This window comes from Drosophila sulfurigaster, chromosome 3 (genome assembly GCF_023558435.1).
Source record: "Drosophila sulfurigaster albostrigata strain 15112-1811.04 chromosome 3, ASM2355843v2, whole genome shotgun sequence".
In the NCBI taxonomy this organism is placed as follows: Eukaryota; Metazoa; Arthropoda; class Insecta; order Diptera; family Drosophilidae; genus Drosophila; species Drosophila sulfurigaster.
In genome coordinates this window covers 22787119-22804409 of record NC_084883.1, presented here as the reverse complement: position 1 = coordinate 22804409, position 17291 = coordinate 22787119, and the positions used below count along the sequence as shown (strand labels likewise).

The 17291-nt window shown below is 41.1% G+C and overlaps 5 protein-coding genes and 1 non-coding gene across 10 annotated transcripts; 4 read left to right on the top strand and 2 right to left on the bottom strand.

Moving 5' to 3' along the window:
- The first annotated feature begins 3 nt into the window (after positions 1-3).
- On the top strand, positions 4-2170 carry LOC133839950 (protein cutoff). 2 transcript variants are annotated; one of them, XM_062271607.1, is made up of 3 exons: positions 4-572; positions 737-1130; positions 1196-1383. In XM_062271607.1, exons 1-3 carry the CDS (start codon positions 56-58, stop codon positions 1245-1247), a joined length of 963 nt encoding a protein of 320 aa, XP_062127591.1. In that variant the 5' UTR covers positions 4-55; the 3' UTR covers positions 1248-1383. The 2 variants fall into 2 exon arrangements, with proteins under 2 accessions (XP_062127591.1, XP_062127590.1); XM_062271606.1 differs by having other exon boundaries at positions 10-572; positions 737-1134; positions 1196-2170.
- On the bottom strand, positions 1542-4389 carry LOC133839949 (protein disulfide-isomerase A3). Its single transcript, XM_062271605.1, has 5 exons — positions 4118-4389; positions 3265-3352; positions 2852-3204; positions 2481-2594; positions 1542-2427 (listed from the first exon to the last, which is right to left on the bottom strand). Exons 1-5 carry the CDS (start codon positions 4264-4266, stop codon positions 1662-1664), a joined length of 1470 nt encoding a protein of 489 aa, XP_062127589.1. The 5' UTR covers positions 4267-4389; the 3' UTR covers positions 1542-1661.
- Positions 4390-5128: 739 nt separating this feature from the next.
- LOC133844486 (elongation factor 1-alpha 1) lies at positions 5129-8852 on the top strand. Its single transcript, XM_062278508.1, has 2 exons — positions 5129-5286; positions 6901-8852. The coding sequence occupies exon 2, from the start codon at positions 6918-6920 to the stop codon at positions 8307-8309; it is 1392 nt and encodes a 463-aa protein (XP_062134492.1). The 5' UTR covers positions 5129-5286; positions 6901-6917; the 3' UTR covers positions 8310-8852.
- On the top strand, positions 6324-6398 carry LOC133846625 (small nucleolar RNA snR61/Z1/Z11). Its single transcript, XR_009894966.1, has one exon. It is a non-coding gene; the product is annotated as a small nucleolar RNA snR61/Z1/Z11 (small nucleolar RNA).
- On the bottom strand, positions 8486-16892 carry LOC133844485 (microcephalin). Of its 4 annotated transcripts, none has more exons than XM_062278506.1 (9): positions 16716-16892; positions 16265-16523; positions 15991-16209; positions 15732-15924; positions 11982-12119; positions 11829-11926; positions 10387-11764; positions 9742-9960; positions 8486-9679 (listed from the first exon to the last, which is right to left on the bottom strand). In XM_062278506.1, the coding sequence occupies exons 2-9, from the start codon at positions 16465-16467 to the stop codon at positions 9272-9274; spliced, it is 2856 nt and encodes a 951-aa protein (XP_062134490.1). In that variant the 5' UTR covers positions 16468-16523; positions 16716-16892; the 3' UTR covers positions 8486-9271. The 4 variants fall into 4 exon arrangements, with proteins under 4 accessions (XP_062134490.1, XP_062134488.1, XP_062134491.1 ...); XM_062278504.1 differs by having other exon boundaries at positions 16577-16718; XM_062278507.1 differs by lacking the exon at positions 16716-16892 and adding an exon at positions 16577-16704 and having other exon boundaries at positions 16265-16515.
- Positions 12709-14990, top strand: LOC133844487 (zinc transporter ZIP11). Its single transcript, XM_062278509.1, has one exon. It carries the CDS (start codon positions 13298-13300, stop codon positions 14327-14329), a length of 1032 nt encoding a protein of 343 aa, XP_062134493.1. The 5' UTR covers positions 12709-13297; the 3' UTR covers positions 14330-14990.
- Positions 16893-17291: the final 399 nt, after the last annotated feature.

Here is a 17291-nt window from a genome sequence, read left to right as displayed (position 1 = left end):
GCGGTTCATTCAAAATCAACCAGCTGCTGCAGAGGCCGTATATAAAAAAAAAGATATGTATTCCAATTATAAACTATTAAATGTTAAACTACGCATGCCCAAAGATCAAGAACTATTTCCCGATGTGTCAAGACCAAAAAATGTCGGTGTATACAGTGTGTCGCCCGAGGGAGAATTTGAGAATTTCAACAAACGTATGCGATTCTTTCAACCGTCAGTCACGTGTCCCTTCGCCCTAGGAGCCAACGAGAATCTACTTCAGGATGAAGATGTCGCAAATCGAAGTTATTTGGATACGCTGCTCTTATTCCTGACATCCACACATGAAAGACGTCAATTGATTATGGAAACCGAATTTGTCTGCAGTCGCGATGTCTTAGTCCTGCTCTTGTGCACTCCTTTCGATCGAAAAAAGAAATGGTCCATTGCGGTCAGTAAATATCGCAATACCATCTATATGTGTCTGGTACCAGACGAGGACGTCGTCGAACAATTGGACAATACACGCTTTCAGATATTATACAAAAACTCTTTGCTGAAAAACTTGAAAGAACACTGTCTGGTATCAAGAGGTAACTAAAACATCATTAGACCAAATTTTTATATTACCCTCAAATTCCAAATTAATAACTAAAATCCGAGCTCGAATCCAATAGTACAGAATGCTTCTCAGTCCAAAATTGACTGTAACCTGCTTATTTGTTTTATATATTAACTGATCTTACCCGCATTGCAGTTGAAGATTTGGATCGAATTGAAGATTATGAACAGAGAACGGAAAATGGTCAACTCTATGGTGTATTTAAGACGACTTTTGATGGCTCGATTCTCTTATTTGATGCTCCTGTCACCGCCGAGAAAACTAATAATTACGCACTTAATGGAAAATTTAAGAATTGTTCTTTAACTAATACTGGCAGTTTTGGGCAACCCACAACGTTTGTGGATCTGCGTCTGCGCCAGGATACAATGAGTGGTCCTGAATGGGCAGCACACCATACAAATGAGATGATTTTGTGGTGGGCGGAATGCTTCTTGACTGGCATCGAAACAATACACGTTGCCCACTATGATAAAAATTTGATTGTGAATCGGTTTCATGACTTGGTGGTGCTTGATCTTCATCTGGAGTGCGTAAGTCACCTGAGGAGTTTTTTATGGCGGCAGAAAATTAACTCTCTTTTATTATGTGCAGAAGAAACACTGGTCGCCGAGCGCTTGTGCCAATTTCTTGTCACGTTTCTTGATGGACATCAAAAAGCTAATGTCTCACGTGGACAGCTCTAGTGCCGTTTATATGGTGGAATACGACCCAAAGGGCGAAGGGATCACCTACACGGTAGAGGCGGAACGTAATGAGCATACATTCATACCCGATTGGTATACAAAAAAGTTCAATCTGAACGGGAGTAGTAGCATGCCTTTTGAATATTCCGTATAAAGTTGAACATTTGTCTCTATTGATAAGTGAGGAGAGTTATGTTTATTGACAGCAGTAATTGAAATTTATGTAATCACACTATTAAATAATTTAATACAAGTTTTGTTTACATTTTGTTTCATTTTTTGTTTCTGAGAATGCATTCGATTTTACAAAAATATGGAAATGCTACTTAGTTACAGACTAAATTTAGACGCAGACACAGCTGTGTGTTGTTGGCTTACAGCTCGGTCTTCTTGGGCTTGGCGCTGCGATCGAAGCCCTTCAGTTCTGTGGTCGCCTCCTTGGCAATGTACTTGATGAAATCATCAAGTTCGCGACCGCCATTGTAGCTAACAGGCTTGTTCTTTGAATCCTTGGGCAGCCAGAAGAGCGTTGGGAAGCCGCGCACATTGAACTCTGGTGGCACATCGTTGGCCGTGGCATCCATCTTCACAATGGCAACATCTTCGTCCTGCAGCTTCTCGGCCAACTCATCGTAAATGGGAGTCAATTTCTTGCAGTGACCGCACCATGGGGCATAGAACTCGACCAGCGTATCCTTGCCGTTGTTGATGACAACTTCATCGAAGTTCTTGGCGACGGCAATCTTGACAGGTGCATCATTGGACTCGGGCACGGGTTCGCTCTTAATGTATGGCTCCAATTCGTTGGCCAGCAGCTTCTCAACGAAATCGTTCAGATTGTCGACGGAGAACTCTTCCTTGAGCGCATACTTGAGATTCTTGGCATCGCGAGCCAAAATGACGGGCTTATCACCGACAAAGTCATAGCCGAACTCATTCAATTCATGTTGGAAGTCATCCTTGGAGCTGATAGCGAATGTCAGCTGGCCGACGAACTCCTTGGCCACCTTAAGCACTCGGTTACGCCAGTAGTTGGTGCCCTTGGGGTTCTTCTGATAATCGACGCTGTAGTAAGCGGTGATCAACGGATTCTGGAAATCTTTGGATGTGTCCTGGGTGCGGTGACCAACCAAGCCATGGCTATAAAATAAATTGTTAGCAATCTGCTGAGATATTATTATTACCACACTTACAAGTTCTCCTTGATAAATGTGGTTAGATCAGACTCGGAGCTGCCCTCAAACTTGATGGTAGAGGCCTCAAATTTATTGCTCAGATGTGGGGCGCGGATGAGCACAATCTTATCGCTGTGTGGAGAAAATAACAAGACAAGTGTTATGTTATTAAATGTTGGGTAAACATATCTTAACGACTAGACTAGATGAGAATTCACATCTACCAATTAAACACACGCTCGCAATGAAATGGAAAATGAAGATGTTGATCTTACGAAATGGAAAATGAGCAACTATTTATTATTAATTAAAAAATATATGAATGGCACGATAGATGTATAAATGCAATCCCCATCTTGTTTGTTCCCATTCTTCGCTCCCTCACTTACGTTTCGCCCTGCTGCTTAAGAACATCCTTGTCCTCGCTGTGGCCAAAGCGATACTTCTCGCGATTCTTGTCGGCGAACTTCAGGAATGTCTTAGCCAGCTTTGAGTCCACATCGCTGAAGTAGCCAAAGATTGTGGTATCTTTGGTGTCCAGGAACTTGGCAAGTTCCTCCACGCTACGCACCTGCTTCGAAGCAGGGCCAACCTGAGCGCGCATATACTTGACAATGCCATTAGCCTCACGTGGTCCATTGTAGTCCTGTGACACCTCATCCTGGCGGAAGATCTTCAGGGTTGGATAACCGTTCACCGAGAACTTGCTGCACGTATCCTTGCCCGCCTCGGTACAGTCGACCTGTGAGATTGGAGAGAAGCTTAATAAAAGCTTTTCTCTTTATGTGAATGTTTAGCTTACCTTGGCCAATTTGATTGGAGGATCGTCATCCTTCACCAGCTCAGCTGCCTTGGCATATTCGGGCTTCAAGCGCTTGCAATGGCCGCACCTATAAAAAAAGGAAAGTAAAATAAAGACACGTCACAAATGTTCTAGAAAATGTGAGTAATTTTGTTTTTTTTTTATCAAGACGCTTACAACTTCCTCAAGAGTTCGCGGTCCTTATCAGGTCATAGTTTTAATGTTAATGTTTTGCCTTATCGCAATCTAAACGAAATGCGGCGCAATTAAAAACGCTTGTTCTGTGCTTATGTTGTAGCTGATAACGTCTGCCTTCCCTACCCCCATTACCAACCAAAAAAGGCTCAATTAGACAAGACACACACTTTCAAAATTTAGATAGAGAACTTGCTTTGCCGGCCGGCATTTTGTGCCAAGAAACTATTAATCGCTTTACTCTTTGTCTACGCACACATGCAAACATAGCACGAAAGTACGTTTCCACACATACAGCCATAAAGAAATTCATTGCAGACAAGTTTACAGCATTCTCTACTATCAGCTCACACACACATAGACGAAAGCTTACATTTTTACATATAAACGTATTTACACACACATTTCCATACATCCATTTGTATATAAGTGTGCACACATTCACCCACTAAAATGGCTGTCTCTTGCAATGTTAATCCCGGTACGCCGTTTTTTCACACGCCATCGCTGACGTGTACATTTGATTCGATTAAAATCGCCACAAGTACATTGATAGACACTCAACAATGAGAGCGCTTAATGCGATTGGTAATTCGCAAATGCAATTGCACGCCAACTCATGCCACACCCACCCTTCAACCCCCACCCAAACACTTACCATGGTGCATAGAACATAACCAATGTTGTTTCATGCTGCTTCAGAGTCGACACAAAATTGTCATCACCGAGTTCCAGCACATCCTGTTCACCGGCATTTGCAATTGCAATTAAGCCAACAATAAATACTGTAGCAACTGAGCGCCACATTTTGTTCGATTTTATTAAACAACTCGCGTTAATATAAAATATATTAGAGTATGAATACTGTCTAAACACCGCCTGCTAAATTTTTTCCGTCTAGGCCGGTCAACTGCGTTACTACAATTGAACTCTTCACATTAATAGCCACGTCATTGACATTTTATAACACTGCTGTTACTCAGTGTTGCCAGGTTTTAACAGAGAAGTGAAATAGATTAAAAAAGCCAAACATAAGAATAAAAAGAAAATGTATACAAATAAAATCAAATTTACATCAAATAATTGGAGTTTCAATAAAAATAGTATGTTTCAATTACTGCGCAATACACACGCAAATAAAAATATATAAAAATGAGAATAATAATAATAATAATAATTTATTTATGAGCTGATTTTGGATTATATCATATATATTTGAAACTTATAAAATACATAAATACATATATAGGGGCAGCATACAAATTAAGTTTGTTACATTTTTATGTTTCTCTGTTGTTGGAAATAAAATTTTTTCTCTTTCTATTTTGAAAGCATATTGACTTGCTTATAATATATCAAAAACGTCGATGCTTTCTCGTTAACATTATTTACTCCTCATTTTTAACTGCTTGCCCTGCTTTTTTTTACGCAGACGCATGGTCACACTGATGATGGTGGAAATAGACATATTCGATATTTAAAAAGCAGCTCTTATATTAACTCGATAATAAATTAAAAACGGTTAATATTTTTATTAGAAAAACCTCGTAATATAAATCGGTGAAGGGAATGACATATTTATTCACGTATATAATAAAAAATATAGTACCGTTAATGTAGTGTAACCAAATATAAATTATCATGTAGTGTAATTTGGTATATTTGTCAACGTTAGTATATTGTGAAATTCAACTTCAACACACTGAACGCCACGCTTGCAGTGACGAGGCTACAAGTTTCCTGTCTTGCCGAACACTCGTTCACTTTGTTCAAGTCTGTCGCCGTGTTAGCATAGACTTTGTGATTTCTCATTCAATTTATTCGAGAGTAAGTTTTAGTACCAAGTGAAAAATAAAATTTTTGTGTATATTTAATAAACATGGCAGTACAAGTGCAATGGAAATTCGCAGTGCATTTAATAATAAGTTTATAAACAAATATGCAGTTGGACTTTACATTTTGCATATTTTTAACATGTGGAAATATGTGTGTGTGCGTCACTGAAATAACCTATAAGAAAGCGCAAAGTGAAAGGTGACGACGCGACACAAACACGTGGCAAGCAGCACATAAAGATTGCACCATAAAATGTTGCTAATAATATTTGTCTAAATGATTCATATTGCAATCTGCAATAGCAATATGGTGTAATTACCGTTGACGCCACGCCCACTTGCTCGTGTCATCACCCGGTATTTGTCTATTAGTGATGCTAATTGGAGTTTAAATCCATATTGTTTCGGTATAATATGTTTTAGTTCATGAAACAATTAGTTCATCAACAAATGCAGCAAAATATACATTTTTGCACATGTGCCGAAAACGTGGTTTTTTTTTGCATGCGCAAAATTTCCGGCCGCTTTCTCTATACATATGGCATAGAATTTCAAGATGGCGACGCAATGGTGTGACTGAATACTTGCAGCAACAAAAAGTCGATTAACTTTTCTCGTTGTGTAGACGAAATAATTTGGTACGACTTTGTGTGACATTTCAAAGTTTTATAATTTCGATTAATGTGAAATTCACTATCTATTGCAAGTACAAGTAAATGTGATTCAAAATGGCCGGCTTGGACTGCACTTTATTTCTTGATCATTGCCTCTCGCTCTGCCAGCCATTACTAGCTTGATCGTATATCTGCCTTTGTTCGAATCATTGTGTGCAGTCGCCATTTTAGTTCGCCCTCTCTCGCTCACACTCTTGATTAGTGAAGCGGCCGGCAACAGCGTCACACACACACAAATGCCACATGCTTAGATTAAATTTGCTGGAAATTTCCCTGCACGAATGTATTGAAGTAGGTGTGTATGTGAGCATACATATACGCATTTAATTTTTTCTTTTAATTTAATGAACTCGATTTTCCATGATGATATTTATTCAGTTCTGCTACTGAAGAATTTTGACGAAAGCAAAAATACCAAAATCACTGAAAGAAAATCGAGCATCAAAAGCTAGTTATTATTTTTGGCAAATTGTAAAATTTAAATTTTTTGCTCTTTGCACGTTTCTTTTTGTAACCAGTTTCGTTTGTGCCTTTGTTACACACATCCACCACCAAGACATGCGGCGGCTGCAGACAAACCTAACCTCAACAGAGCGAACGTTCGACAACAGCAAAATGCTTAAAATGCGGACGCAAACACGTTTTGATTTGAGGTTAGGTTGACCTGCTGGGCACGCAAACAAATGTCATAAATCAAACATTTTCAAATATAAAGGAATTTTGTGTCATTTTAAGACAATCCCCCGCTCTGACTACTAATGTTTGCCCAAATAATTATTTTTTTGCTAACAAATTTTGTTTACCCATCTGTTTCTCCCTAAATTGCGATTTGTACCTGTGTGAACCCAATTACACACAAACCAATACACACCTGATGCACGTTGTACTCAATACATCCCACAACAACAACCAACAACATCAACCACTTATAGCTATCCTATAAACCAACATGGGCAAGGAAAAGATTCACATCAACATCGTCGTGATTGGACACGTCGATTCCGGCAAGTCCACCACCACCGGTCACTTGATCTACAAGTGCGGTGGTATCGACAAGCGTACCATTGAGAAGTTCGAGAAGGAAGCTCAGGAAATGGGCAAGGGCTCCTTCAAGTACGCATGGGTTTTGGATAAATTGAAGGCCGAGCGTGAGCGTGGTATCACCATTGATATCGCTCTGTGGAAGTTCGAGACTGCCAAGTACTACGTGACCATCATCGATGCTCCCGGCCACAGAGATTTCATCAAGAACATGATCACTGGTACCTCCCAGGCTGATTGTGCCGTCTTGATTGTTGCTGCTGGTACTGGTGAATTCGAGGCCGGTATCTCCAAGAACGGCCAGACCCGCGAGCACGCTCTGCTTGCCTTCACCCTGGGTGTCAAGCAGTTGATCGTTGGTGTCAACAAGATGGACTCTTCTGAGCCACCATACAGCGAGGCCCGTTATGAGGAAATCAAGAAGGAAGTGTCTTCATACATCAAGAAGATCGGCTACAACCCAGCTGCCGTTGCTTTCGTGCCCATTTCCGGATGGCACGGCGACAACATGTTGGAACCATCGACCAACATGAACTGGTTCAAGGGATGGAAGGTGGAGCGCAAGGAGGGTAACGCTGATGGCAAGACCCTGATCGATGCTCTCGATGCCATTCTGCCACCCAGCCGTCCCACTGAGAAGCCTCTGCGTCTGCCCCTGCAGGATGTCTACAAAATTGGTGGTATCGGAACAGTACCCGTCGGTCGTGTGGAGACTGGTGTCCTGAAGCCTGGCTGCGTTGTCGTCTTCGCCCCAGCTAACATCACCACTGAGGTTAAGTCCGTGGAGATGCACCACGAAGCCCTCACTGAGGCTGTTCCCGGAGACAACGTTGGTTTCAACGTTAAGAACGTGTCCGTCAAGGAATTGCGTCGTGGCTACGTTGCCGGTGACTCCAAGGCCAGCCCACCCAAGGGTGCTGCTGACTTCACCGCTCAGGTCATCGTGCTGAACCACCCTGGCCAGATCGCCAACGGTTACACTCCAGTGTTGGATTGCCACACCGCTCACATTGCTTGCAAGTTCGCTGAGATCAAGGAGAAGGTCGACCGTCGTTCCGGCAAGACCACCGAGGAGAACCCCAAGTTCATCAAGTCTGGTGATGCTGCCATCGTCAACTTGGTGCCCTCCAAGCCTCTGTGCGTTGAGTCCTTCCAGGAGTTCCCTCCTTTGGGTCGTTTCGCTGTCCGTGACATGAGACAGACCGTCGCTGTCGGTGTCATCAAGGCTGTTAACTTCAAGGATGCTTCCGGTGGCAAGGTCACCAAGGCCGCCGAGAAGGCCACCAAGGGCAAGAAGTAGCTGGTTTCCTTCGATACTATTAACAACAACATCAACGCAAACAATATGATACAGCAGCCACCAACACTCAGCAACAACAGTAAGCAAACGAGTAGAACACAAACACCTGTCCTGGGCAAGATGAACGATAAGATGATGTTCCAGCAAAAGCAAAAGTTTAATTTTTTCCATCGCAAAGAATTTCGTCGGATACGAATGTTTGACGCCATCGAAGCTGCCTAAGCGATTGAGTGGAGAGGAGAGCAGCTACAAAGCAGAAAAAGAAGACGGAAGACTTTAATCAAACCAACCCCCCTCAATCTTAAGTTTACCTACGTGTATAATATTATAATGAATAGATTTCATTGTAATATTATATTTAGTTCGTATAATTGCGTAGCAGTAGCGCAGGCGTATAAGCATTTATGTATTCATTCGTATAAATTAAAATTTTGATTTTATATCTTATCTTACTTTTGCACCAACTACTTTGTACACTATAATTTGAAACAAAAACACTAGAAGAAACAAAAAGATAAATAACTTTATTTACAAGAAATAAAACCGCATCATTTTGTATTTATTCGTTTTTCACGCATTTTCAGCACTTTTTAGGTTGCCATCTTTTTATTTACAGCGCCAATTTAGATTATGATTTTAATTTTCCATCAACCTGCAGCGATTTATTCCCAAAATAGTATCATTAGACGCTCGATTCATTAGCCCTAAATGGGAACTGTTAAAAGTACAAACCTACAACAAACAGTACAAGGAAAATGCAAACAATACAACTCAATTTACCTCATTTACTTGCAAAGTAAAATGCAAACGATATTTCAAATAAAGCGAACGATTGCTAAATGGATTCAATGTGTGTTTAATCTTCGTCTTGGGTTCAGAATATTTAAACAATAATATATATAATACAATTAAAATTTGGAAAAAATTCAAACCAACCCGAATTGAAACTCAACGAAACAAGTCTATTTGTTGATCACCAATGCCGGGTCTTTATAGCAGACTTTTAGGTTCTTTCTATTCGGTCTCTCGGGTTCCTCACGCGGATCCTCGTAGCGAATGCCATAGGGGGTGACTATAGCGCTCTTCATCAAATATTTACTAAACTTTTGAATTTGCATAGCCGTTATGCTGTCCAAAACCCAAGCGGGCGTTAGGTAAATGCGATCATCTTCGGCGCGTCGCTTATCGCCAACGATGAACTTGGCCTTATAGCGATTCTCAGTTATCTTAGCGCCCCCTAGAAACAGCAGCTCCTTGATGTTATTGAAGGTTATAGGTCGGCAGAGAGATGAAACGTAAAAAGTTTCCATATAACGGAAAAGTTCACACTTATAGGATATGCCAAACGCTTGACGCTCCGTGCGACAAATCTGTCAAATGAAAATTTGATGATAAACGGAATGAGATTTCATTATTCGGATGTCCGACTCACCTCAATGGCACGTGAGAATGAAGTGAGTTCATATTTCTCCTCGTTTAGCCATTTACCTGCACGCATCGAATCCAGAATCCATTTGTAGTTCACAATCCAAACGCCACGCATCAAGCCACGTAAAAGATTAAGAGTGCGGCGAGGCTCCAGGCTAACCAGGTGAGTGGTATTCTTGGTGACTGTAGGATCCAGGCGCATTCCACGTAATTTGCGTATGGCCTGAGATTGCGTGTTGAAACAGAAGGTCAATTGGCAATGGGAACGGGCAGACGATGTACAACAAGCAAGGACAAATTAATGCGATTGAACTTTTTGTATTTTTGCAATATTTATATGTGGTTTATTTGTGTAAGTGTATAAAAGTATGTCAATTAACAAGAACTGCGTGTCAACTAATAATGTTTAATCAATACTTATTGAATTTGAAAACACAACTTTGAAAAACTAATACTACTTTCGATTATGTGATTACAAATGGATGAGGGATATGCTCTTCCTCTAATTAATTCACAATTAAAAACATTGCATAAACGTGTATAACTACATAACTACAGAATAAAGAGTATAAAAGATGTATGGATCTAAACGTCCTGCATAAAATTGTCAAAAGTATGTTATCTAACGTTCGGTCGATGTGCTACCAACCTTGTGGATGACCTGCACCTGATCCTTATGCATGTTGGTGTGCACTAAAGTATGCAATATAGGCTGTTTTTTAAGCGAAGATCTTCTGCGCATAACTATCGGGGTTGTGCTTTCAGCGCTATTAACATCGCCTTCCTTTTGTAGATTGGGTCCAACTGCAGCCGTCGGTTTAGGCGTTGCCAAAGTTCGTCGGCGTTTCAGGGTACCGCTTGAAGATGTGCTTCCAATTGAACTGCGACGTCCTTTCTTGCTTGATTTCGGAGGTGTGACAATCACCTCTTCATTGGGTGTAAAAAGTTTTCGCTTTTTTGGTTCAGTCTTTTCCGTCTGCTTGTCAGCAGTATTAATTGCATCAACAGCCACCGCCTGCAGTGGCACTAAAGGGCGAGGCTCGTCATTCTCCATGTCAGGGACCAAGGCCAGAGATCGCCGCTTGGATGTGGTATTAATATGATTGATACGATCGTTTATCAACTCCATATCTACGCTAAAGATCGTTCGACGTCGATTTGCGCTGGAACTCGAGTTGGAGCTACCTGGCAAACGAGTTGAGCTGAAGATTGGCACTGGTGTTTCGGAGCTGTCTGGCGACGTTTTGGTGGTTACGAAGCTATCTTTTGACGTTTGTGGCGTTGTGTCTACCAGCATGCTACTCGAACTTTTTGATCCCAAATAAGGATTAACATTCTCGTTGTTCATCTCACTGATTTCCATATGTTCGCTTACATACATTGTACGGCGTCCCTTTACTTTTGATATAACGTGAGCACACGTCGGAGTAACGTCCATCGATTGTTCAACATGATTGGTTTTGTTTTCATTTGTTTGCTCGGCCAACGTCTCTTCGGCGATCGATTGAAACGATGGTTTCTTCAGCACCTTTGGTGTGCTAAGCTCTACTGTCGTCGAAATGTGGGTTAAGCTACGACGACGCGTTATCCTCGACTCACTCACTGCCGGTGACTGCAGGTCAGTTGCCTGCAAGGACGAGCGACGACGCGTTCTGGGCTCATCCGGCTCCGATGTGGGCGGTGGTGTGGAACACTCTTCGTGAGCTGTTGACTTGGTTATTAGGCTGCGTCGTCGCGTCATTCGCGGTTCTGATTGCACTTTGTCGCTGGCAATGTCAATTGTATTCACGGAGCTGCTGCGACGAGGAGTCCGAACTTGTGGTCTTTGAACGTGTGCTGGTTCCACACTAATGGAACTGCTCCGTGGCTTGCTAGCTCGTTTCTCTTGGCTGAAGTTCAAACTCTTTGGGGCCATTGAATTTTCCCTTGCCACATCGCCAATGGCATTGAAATCGACTTCATTTGGATTGGCATTGGGTTCCTTCGATTCCGTTCTTTGTGGAGTGTTGAAGAATCCATTTGTGATTCTGTGAATGATGAACAAATATTAGTAATCAATTAAATAAATTTTAGGCGACGTTCATTACTTACCTATTTAGTAGCTTGGTAGCTGGCGATTCTGTGACCTCGTCTTCCACAAGATGTTTGTTTTGGCTCAAAGGTTTAAAGAAGCGTGTGATGTCATTCTGCTAAATAAATAAAATTCGATTACAAATGTATTGAAATCAATGCTCAATAGCTTACCTTAGGCGTAGAAGTTGGAGTTCTTGCTGCTGCCGTGGCTGCCTTCTTGCTTTTCTCTTGATCCTTTACGCCAGTTGGTGTTGCTGGCCGCTTGCGTCGTTTATTCAGCTCCGAGTCTGGTTGCATATAACGAGCGCGCTGAAAAAAGGATTTATCATTGGATTGATTGTAAAGACGCAACGTCAACTGATAAATGTTTCGTTTGTTATTGCTGCTGCTGTTGCTGTCGCTCGTTTCGTTTCGCAACTGCTTCTGTCAGTCACATTTAGCTAAAATCACTGTTTTATTTGTTTATTATGTACGTGATATCAGCACCGTTGTTCGCAGATGCTTTAAATGTTTATATTGGCGAGACTATTATCTTCATCACGAATCTCTCGTTCGCTCTCGCTCTCTTTACGAAGTGGAAGAAACCAGTTTTAACTGTTCTATATACGAAATATAAATTTACAAAAATTACATTTCAGATGTTTTGTTTTTTTTTAAACAAAAAAAAGAAATGTATTGAAACCATTTACATTCAAATCGAATATAAATTGCGCCTTTAAATTGTATATTTGTATTTTTCATCTAAAAATAGGTGTGGTAACATTGGTCGCCATTTGCGTATGCAGCCCTGTTCTCTCGTTCGATCTTTCGCTCTCGTCTGTCTCTCTCGCTCTCAGCGCTTGCGCTGTTTGAGCAGCAAGATAGAGCAACCCCCCGTTGTCGTATAAAAATTGCTTCAACACAGCCGTTAGCTTCAGTCTGCGGCTCATTCAATGCTTGTCATCGCGCTCAATCAACATTCTCTAGCTGTTGAAAAGAACCCAATTAAACGAACAGTATTACGCGTTCTGATAGTATATAGTCAATTCATTAAACTATAAACAATTCCATGCATTGGCACGCATCCGCCATACAGCGATAAGCAACAAGTGTGACCCTCTTACGCCCCCTCGCTGCCGGCTAACAACAAATTAAGAGAGCCAAAAAATAGCAAAAATAAAAAACTAAATGTGAAACTTTGTTTGTTTTGCTATTACTGTCAACAGAAGTACAAAAAACTAAACGAGCTGAATCAGTGCAAAGAAGAACTTAGAACGTGGCACTTTCCATAGAGCAGCGTCGATGAAGTATCGTCTGCTTGAGCAGTCTTGGAAAAATAATTAAGAAAACTTGTTTTCCCCCCACACAGACTGACATTGTATTGCGATAAGACGTACATAAATTACAAAGACGGTGCAATTATAGAACAATTATAATATCAGCAGAGCCAGAGTCAGAACCAGACTGAGACAGGCACCAAAGTAAACAAAACAAAAGCAAAAGCAAAGATGATACCTGGTTATGGACCCGTGACACAAGCCCTATTGGGCACGCTTCTCACCTGGGGCCTCACGGCAGCAGGTGCAGCATTGGTCATCTTCGTGCGCGGTAACCAGCGACGCTCATTGGATGCAGCTCTGGGCTTTGCAGCTGGCGTCATGATCGCCGCCTCGTTCTGGTCACTGCTCAGCCCTGCTATTGAAATGGCCGAGACCTCAAATTTGTATGGCATTTACTCGTTTCTACCTGTCGCCGGTGGCTTTCTGCTTGGATCAATCTTTGTGTATGGCTGCGACAAACTGATGTCGTATCTGGGCCTCAACAGCACCAATATGATGATACAAATGACCCAAAGCAAGGATAAGGCCGATATAGCCATTGATGAACTCAAGCAGAACGGCGGCGCCAAGGCACGTCAGACATCCAAAAGCTTGGACAGCTTCTCCGATTGCCTGAGTGTCCAGCATAGCGGTGGTGAGTCAAGACGCCGCAAGAAGGGCAGCATTAGTGAGGTCGAGCAATGCACGTACACCGCTGAGGCTGCATTGGAGCAGCAGCGGGCACAGGAAGCGCTGTCACAATGGAAGCGCATCATGTTGCTGGTGGTGGCTATAACGGTGCACAATATACCCGAGGGTTTGGCAGTGGGTGTCAGTTTTGGTGCCGTGGGCACCACAAACTCATCGACATTCGAGAGTGCCAGAAACCTGGCCATTGGCATCGGCATTCAAAACTTTCCCGAGGGATTAGCGGTCAGTTTGCCGTTGCATGCCGCCGGTTTCAGTGTGTTGCGTGCCTTCTGGTATGGACAATTGTCGGGCATGGTGGAGCCCATCTTTGGCGTTCTAGGAGCTGTGGCGGTCACCTTCGCTAATCTCATACTGCCCTATGCACTGTCGTTTGCGGCTGGCGCCATGATTTACATTGTTGCCGATGATATATTGCCCGAGGCACATGCTAGCGGCAATGGCACGATTGCGACATGGGGAACAGTCTCTGGATTCTTGATAATGATGTGCCTGGAGGTTGCACTATCCTGATGTGGCCCCCTTCACCACCACCTCCACCTGCATTTCCCACACTCCCAGAAAATCCTCAACAATGTTCCTACGTGTGATAGTTATTGCATACAGCGAGGACTCATAAATCATCAGTGTGTAAATTTGAAAATTCGAACGTACTTAATGCGCATTTCTTGTATGTAAATAGCAGAAGCAGCCGCAGAACAGGCTTTATATGATATTTTGTATGTTTAAATTGTCTAGTACTTTTATTATATATAGCTATTTATATATATACTTCACTGTTTGTACATATGTACATATATGTGTATGTATTTGTTAAAATCTCAGAAAAACACATAACGTTGCCTGTAGCGCGTTTAACGCCAGCCCCAAAACGAAATGCAAAACCCTACACAAGTATTTTTTATAAGTAACTTGAACATTTTATGTACTGACGACGACGCAGCCGCCGCCTCGCAACGTCTTGCCTTGCCCCTAAAGTCGACGTGCATCCATCTATCGAGTTATGTAAATGAATGCGAATAATAATAATAGCGTATAAATTGTATTCTTGTGAAGCGGCGGTAAACAGACGTGTGCATGTGAAATAGGTTTTAAGTTGTCATCGTTGATCAGCTTGTCTTTTAAACTGTCGTAATATTTAAGTAATAAAACATAATGTATGCATATACTGTTGTATATATAATAAGAAACTGCACTTTTTTACTCTCGGCTCTTAGCTATGCCTGTTGCCAACTTCCTGCTAGTTTGTGTTGATAAACAGGCAAAAGACACAACACAACTCGACAACGTTACACGCAAATTGAATTAGATAACACAAGTTGGCCAAACAAAAACAATAATAACATTTGTCGTCCCTTGATAAGAATCTGTCAGGCTGAAAGCCCAAATGATGTGAAATGAAATACGTGAACTTGCAGACGGCACTCAGAACTGCGCTACGAATAGCAGAATGTTTTCATGCGACTTTTTGTTGCCATACCCTGTACTTCAAAGATATCAAGAGTCGTAGAACGTGCATGGCTAGCAAATTTGATATACAAACTAATGCAGGTAATCTTATGAACTATGCTCGAGTAAACGTAATTGAAAAGAGCCCGTAAGCTTATCTGAGTCATTGCCTAGGTTTTTTTTGTTCTTCATTTTTGATAATGCAGTGCTTCTTATCAAAGCCATGTTGTCAACTAAACAATTAATCAATTTGCAAGTACTCTAGTACTTCTGTGTACTATGTTATATGGGTTCTTTTATGGCGCTCATAAACCAATTAAATTGCTACTAGCAGTGAGTGGAATGGATCAATTAAAACGTAAAATTGTACTATGTAAATATCGAAAAATGAATGAACGTACACTACGCAACCAAGTGGGGGAGAATCTAAAGTATTAAGTGACCCATTTAATTGCTGATCACTTACCGTCAATTTACCGTAGAGCTCCGGATATTCATACATATGGATATTACTAATGGGAAACTGTTTTGGCTCACAGAGGCGACGCTGCACTTTGCATGCCTCAATCCACAATATGGACACAATGGGTATATTCCAGCTCTGAGCACGTTTATATGTTGATAACAAGCCGTCCTTGAAGACCACGTGTGTGGTAGTGCTGTCAGATCGTACATAGATTGCATATAATTAAGTAATATAATCGCTTATAAAATGGGCAACATACCGCAATAGACGATCATTCACTTGGGCGCCCAGTTTGGAAATGATGGATTTGACGCCCTCAGAGCGATTGTCGTTGCCAGTGCGTACTTCAACGTAGACAATTACATCCTTTAAAATATCGGATAGACTTGTCTCTGGAACCGGATTACGTTCATCTGCTGTAATAATGCTTTGTTCGGCAAGTGGTACATCAAAATTGGAATATGCTTTATTTGGACTCCTGTTAAGATAATCTTATTATACCTTTTGCCTGTAAAGTGAAATTGTTTGCTTACCTTAAGGCACGTAGGGCACGCATGCGCAAAGAGGCGCTGGGACTATTGAGATCTCTTTGCATGCGTAAAACATTGGCATCCTGGTGGGGCATCATTCTTCGTAAATGTTCTGAAGGGCTGACTGGTTTGCTTGCATCCCTGGATTTGGGCGTCATTAGCATGTGTGCAATCGCTGGTGCAGTTCCAATTTGCGCCGTCGACATTGTATCAGGGACAGAAGACTGCGAGGTGCACAAGTCCACAAAGTTTTCCTTTATCTCTGAATGCATTAAAAATATAAATTGAATTGTAATCTAAAATAATATTACGCACGTTCAGACATTGTTTTTTGTTGTTATGTTGTGTGCAGTTTGCGAACACAATGGTAATTTTTAACAATCACTTTAAATTTTGAGCTTTCTAAATAAAAATAAAATATCTGGGTAATAATTAATAAAATAACAAAGCTAACCTGATGCAGCAACAAGCGTCGCCTTTGAATGCCAACGGAACTTGTTTGTTTGCCTATATATCGCCTCTGCTTATTATATCATACAGATAAGTTTTCTAACTGTTTATGATTTATTTAATAATATTGCTTTAATTTTATTGATATATTTTTAGATTTATAAATACAATTTATAAAATCACTTGGCGGCTACCTAGTGTTAGCATCAGTGTGACCACAAAACTAATTTTGAAATATACTAGTTCCCCTAAATGTAAAGAAATATACTGATTTAGCGGTTTGGCTACACTATATTTTCCTAATTTCCAACAAAAGTAGCTATATTTTAATTGATTTTAATTTCATTAATGTTAAAAAGCGTTGCGTTGCCGTTCTACGAGTTTTGCCTCGTTCTGATCAGATTGATATGAAAAAACAACAATTTTTCTTATAAAAAAATAAACTTGACCGATATGGAATGAAAGTTAGAATTCAAATTATATACCAGATGACAATTATTGGGCTTTTAGTACTATGTTATATTTCCATCGGTTTTACAGCAGGAAAATGTTTCATTTAATTTAAGATCATTAAAATAAA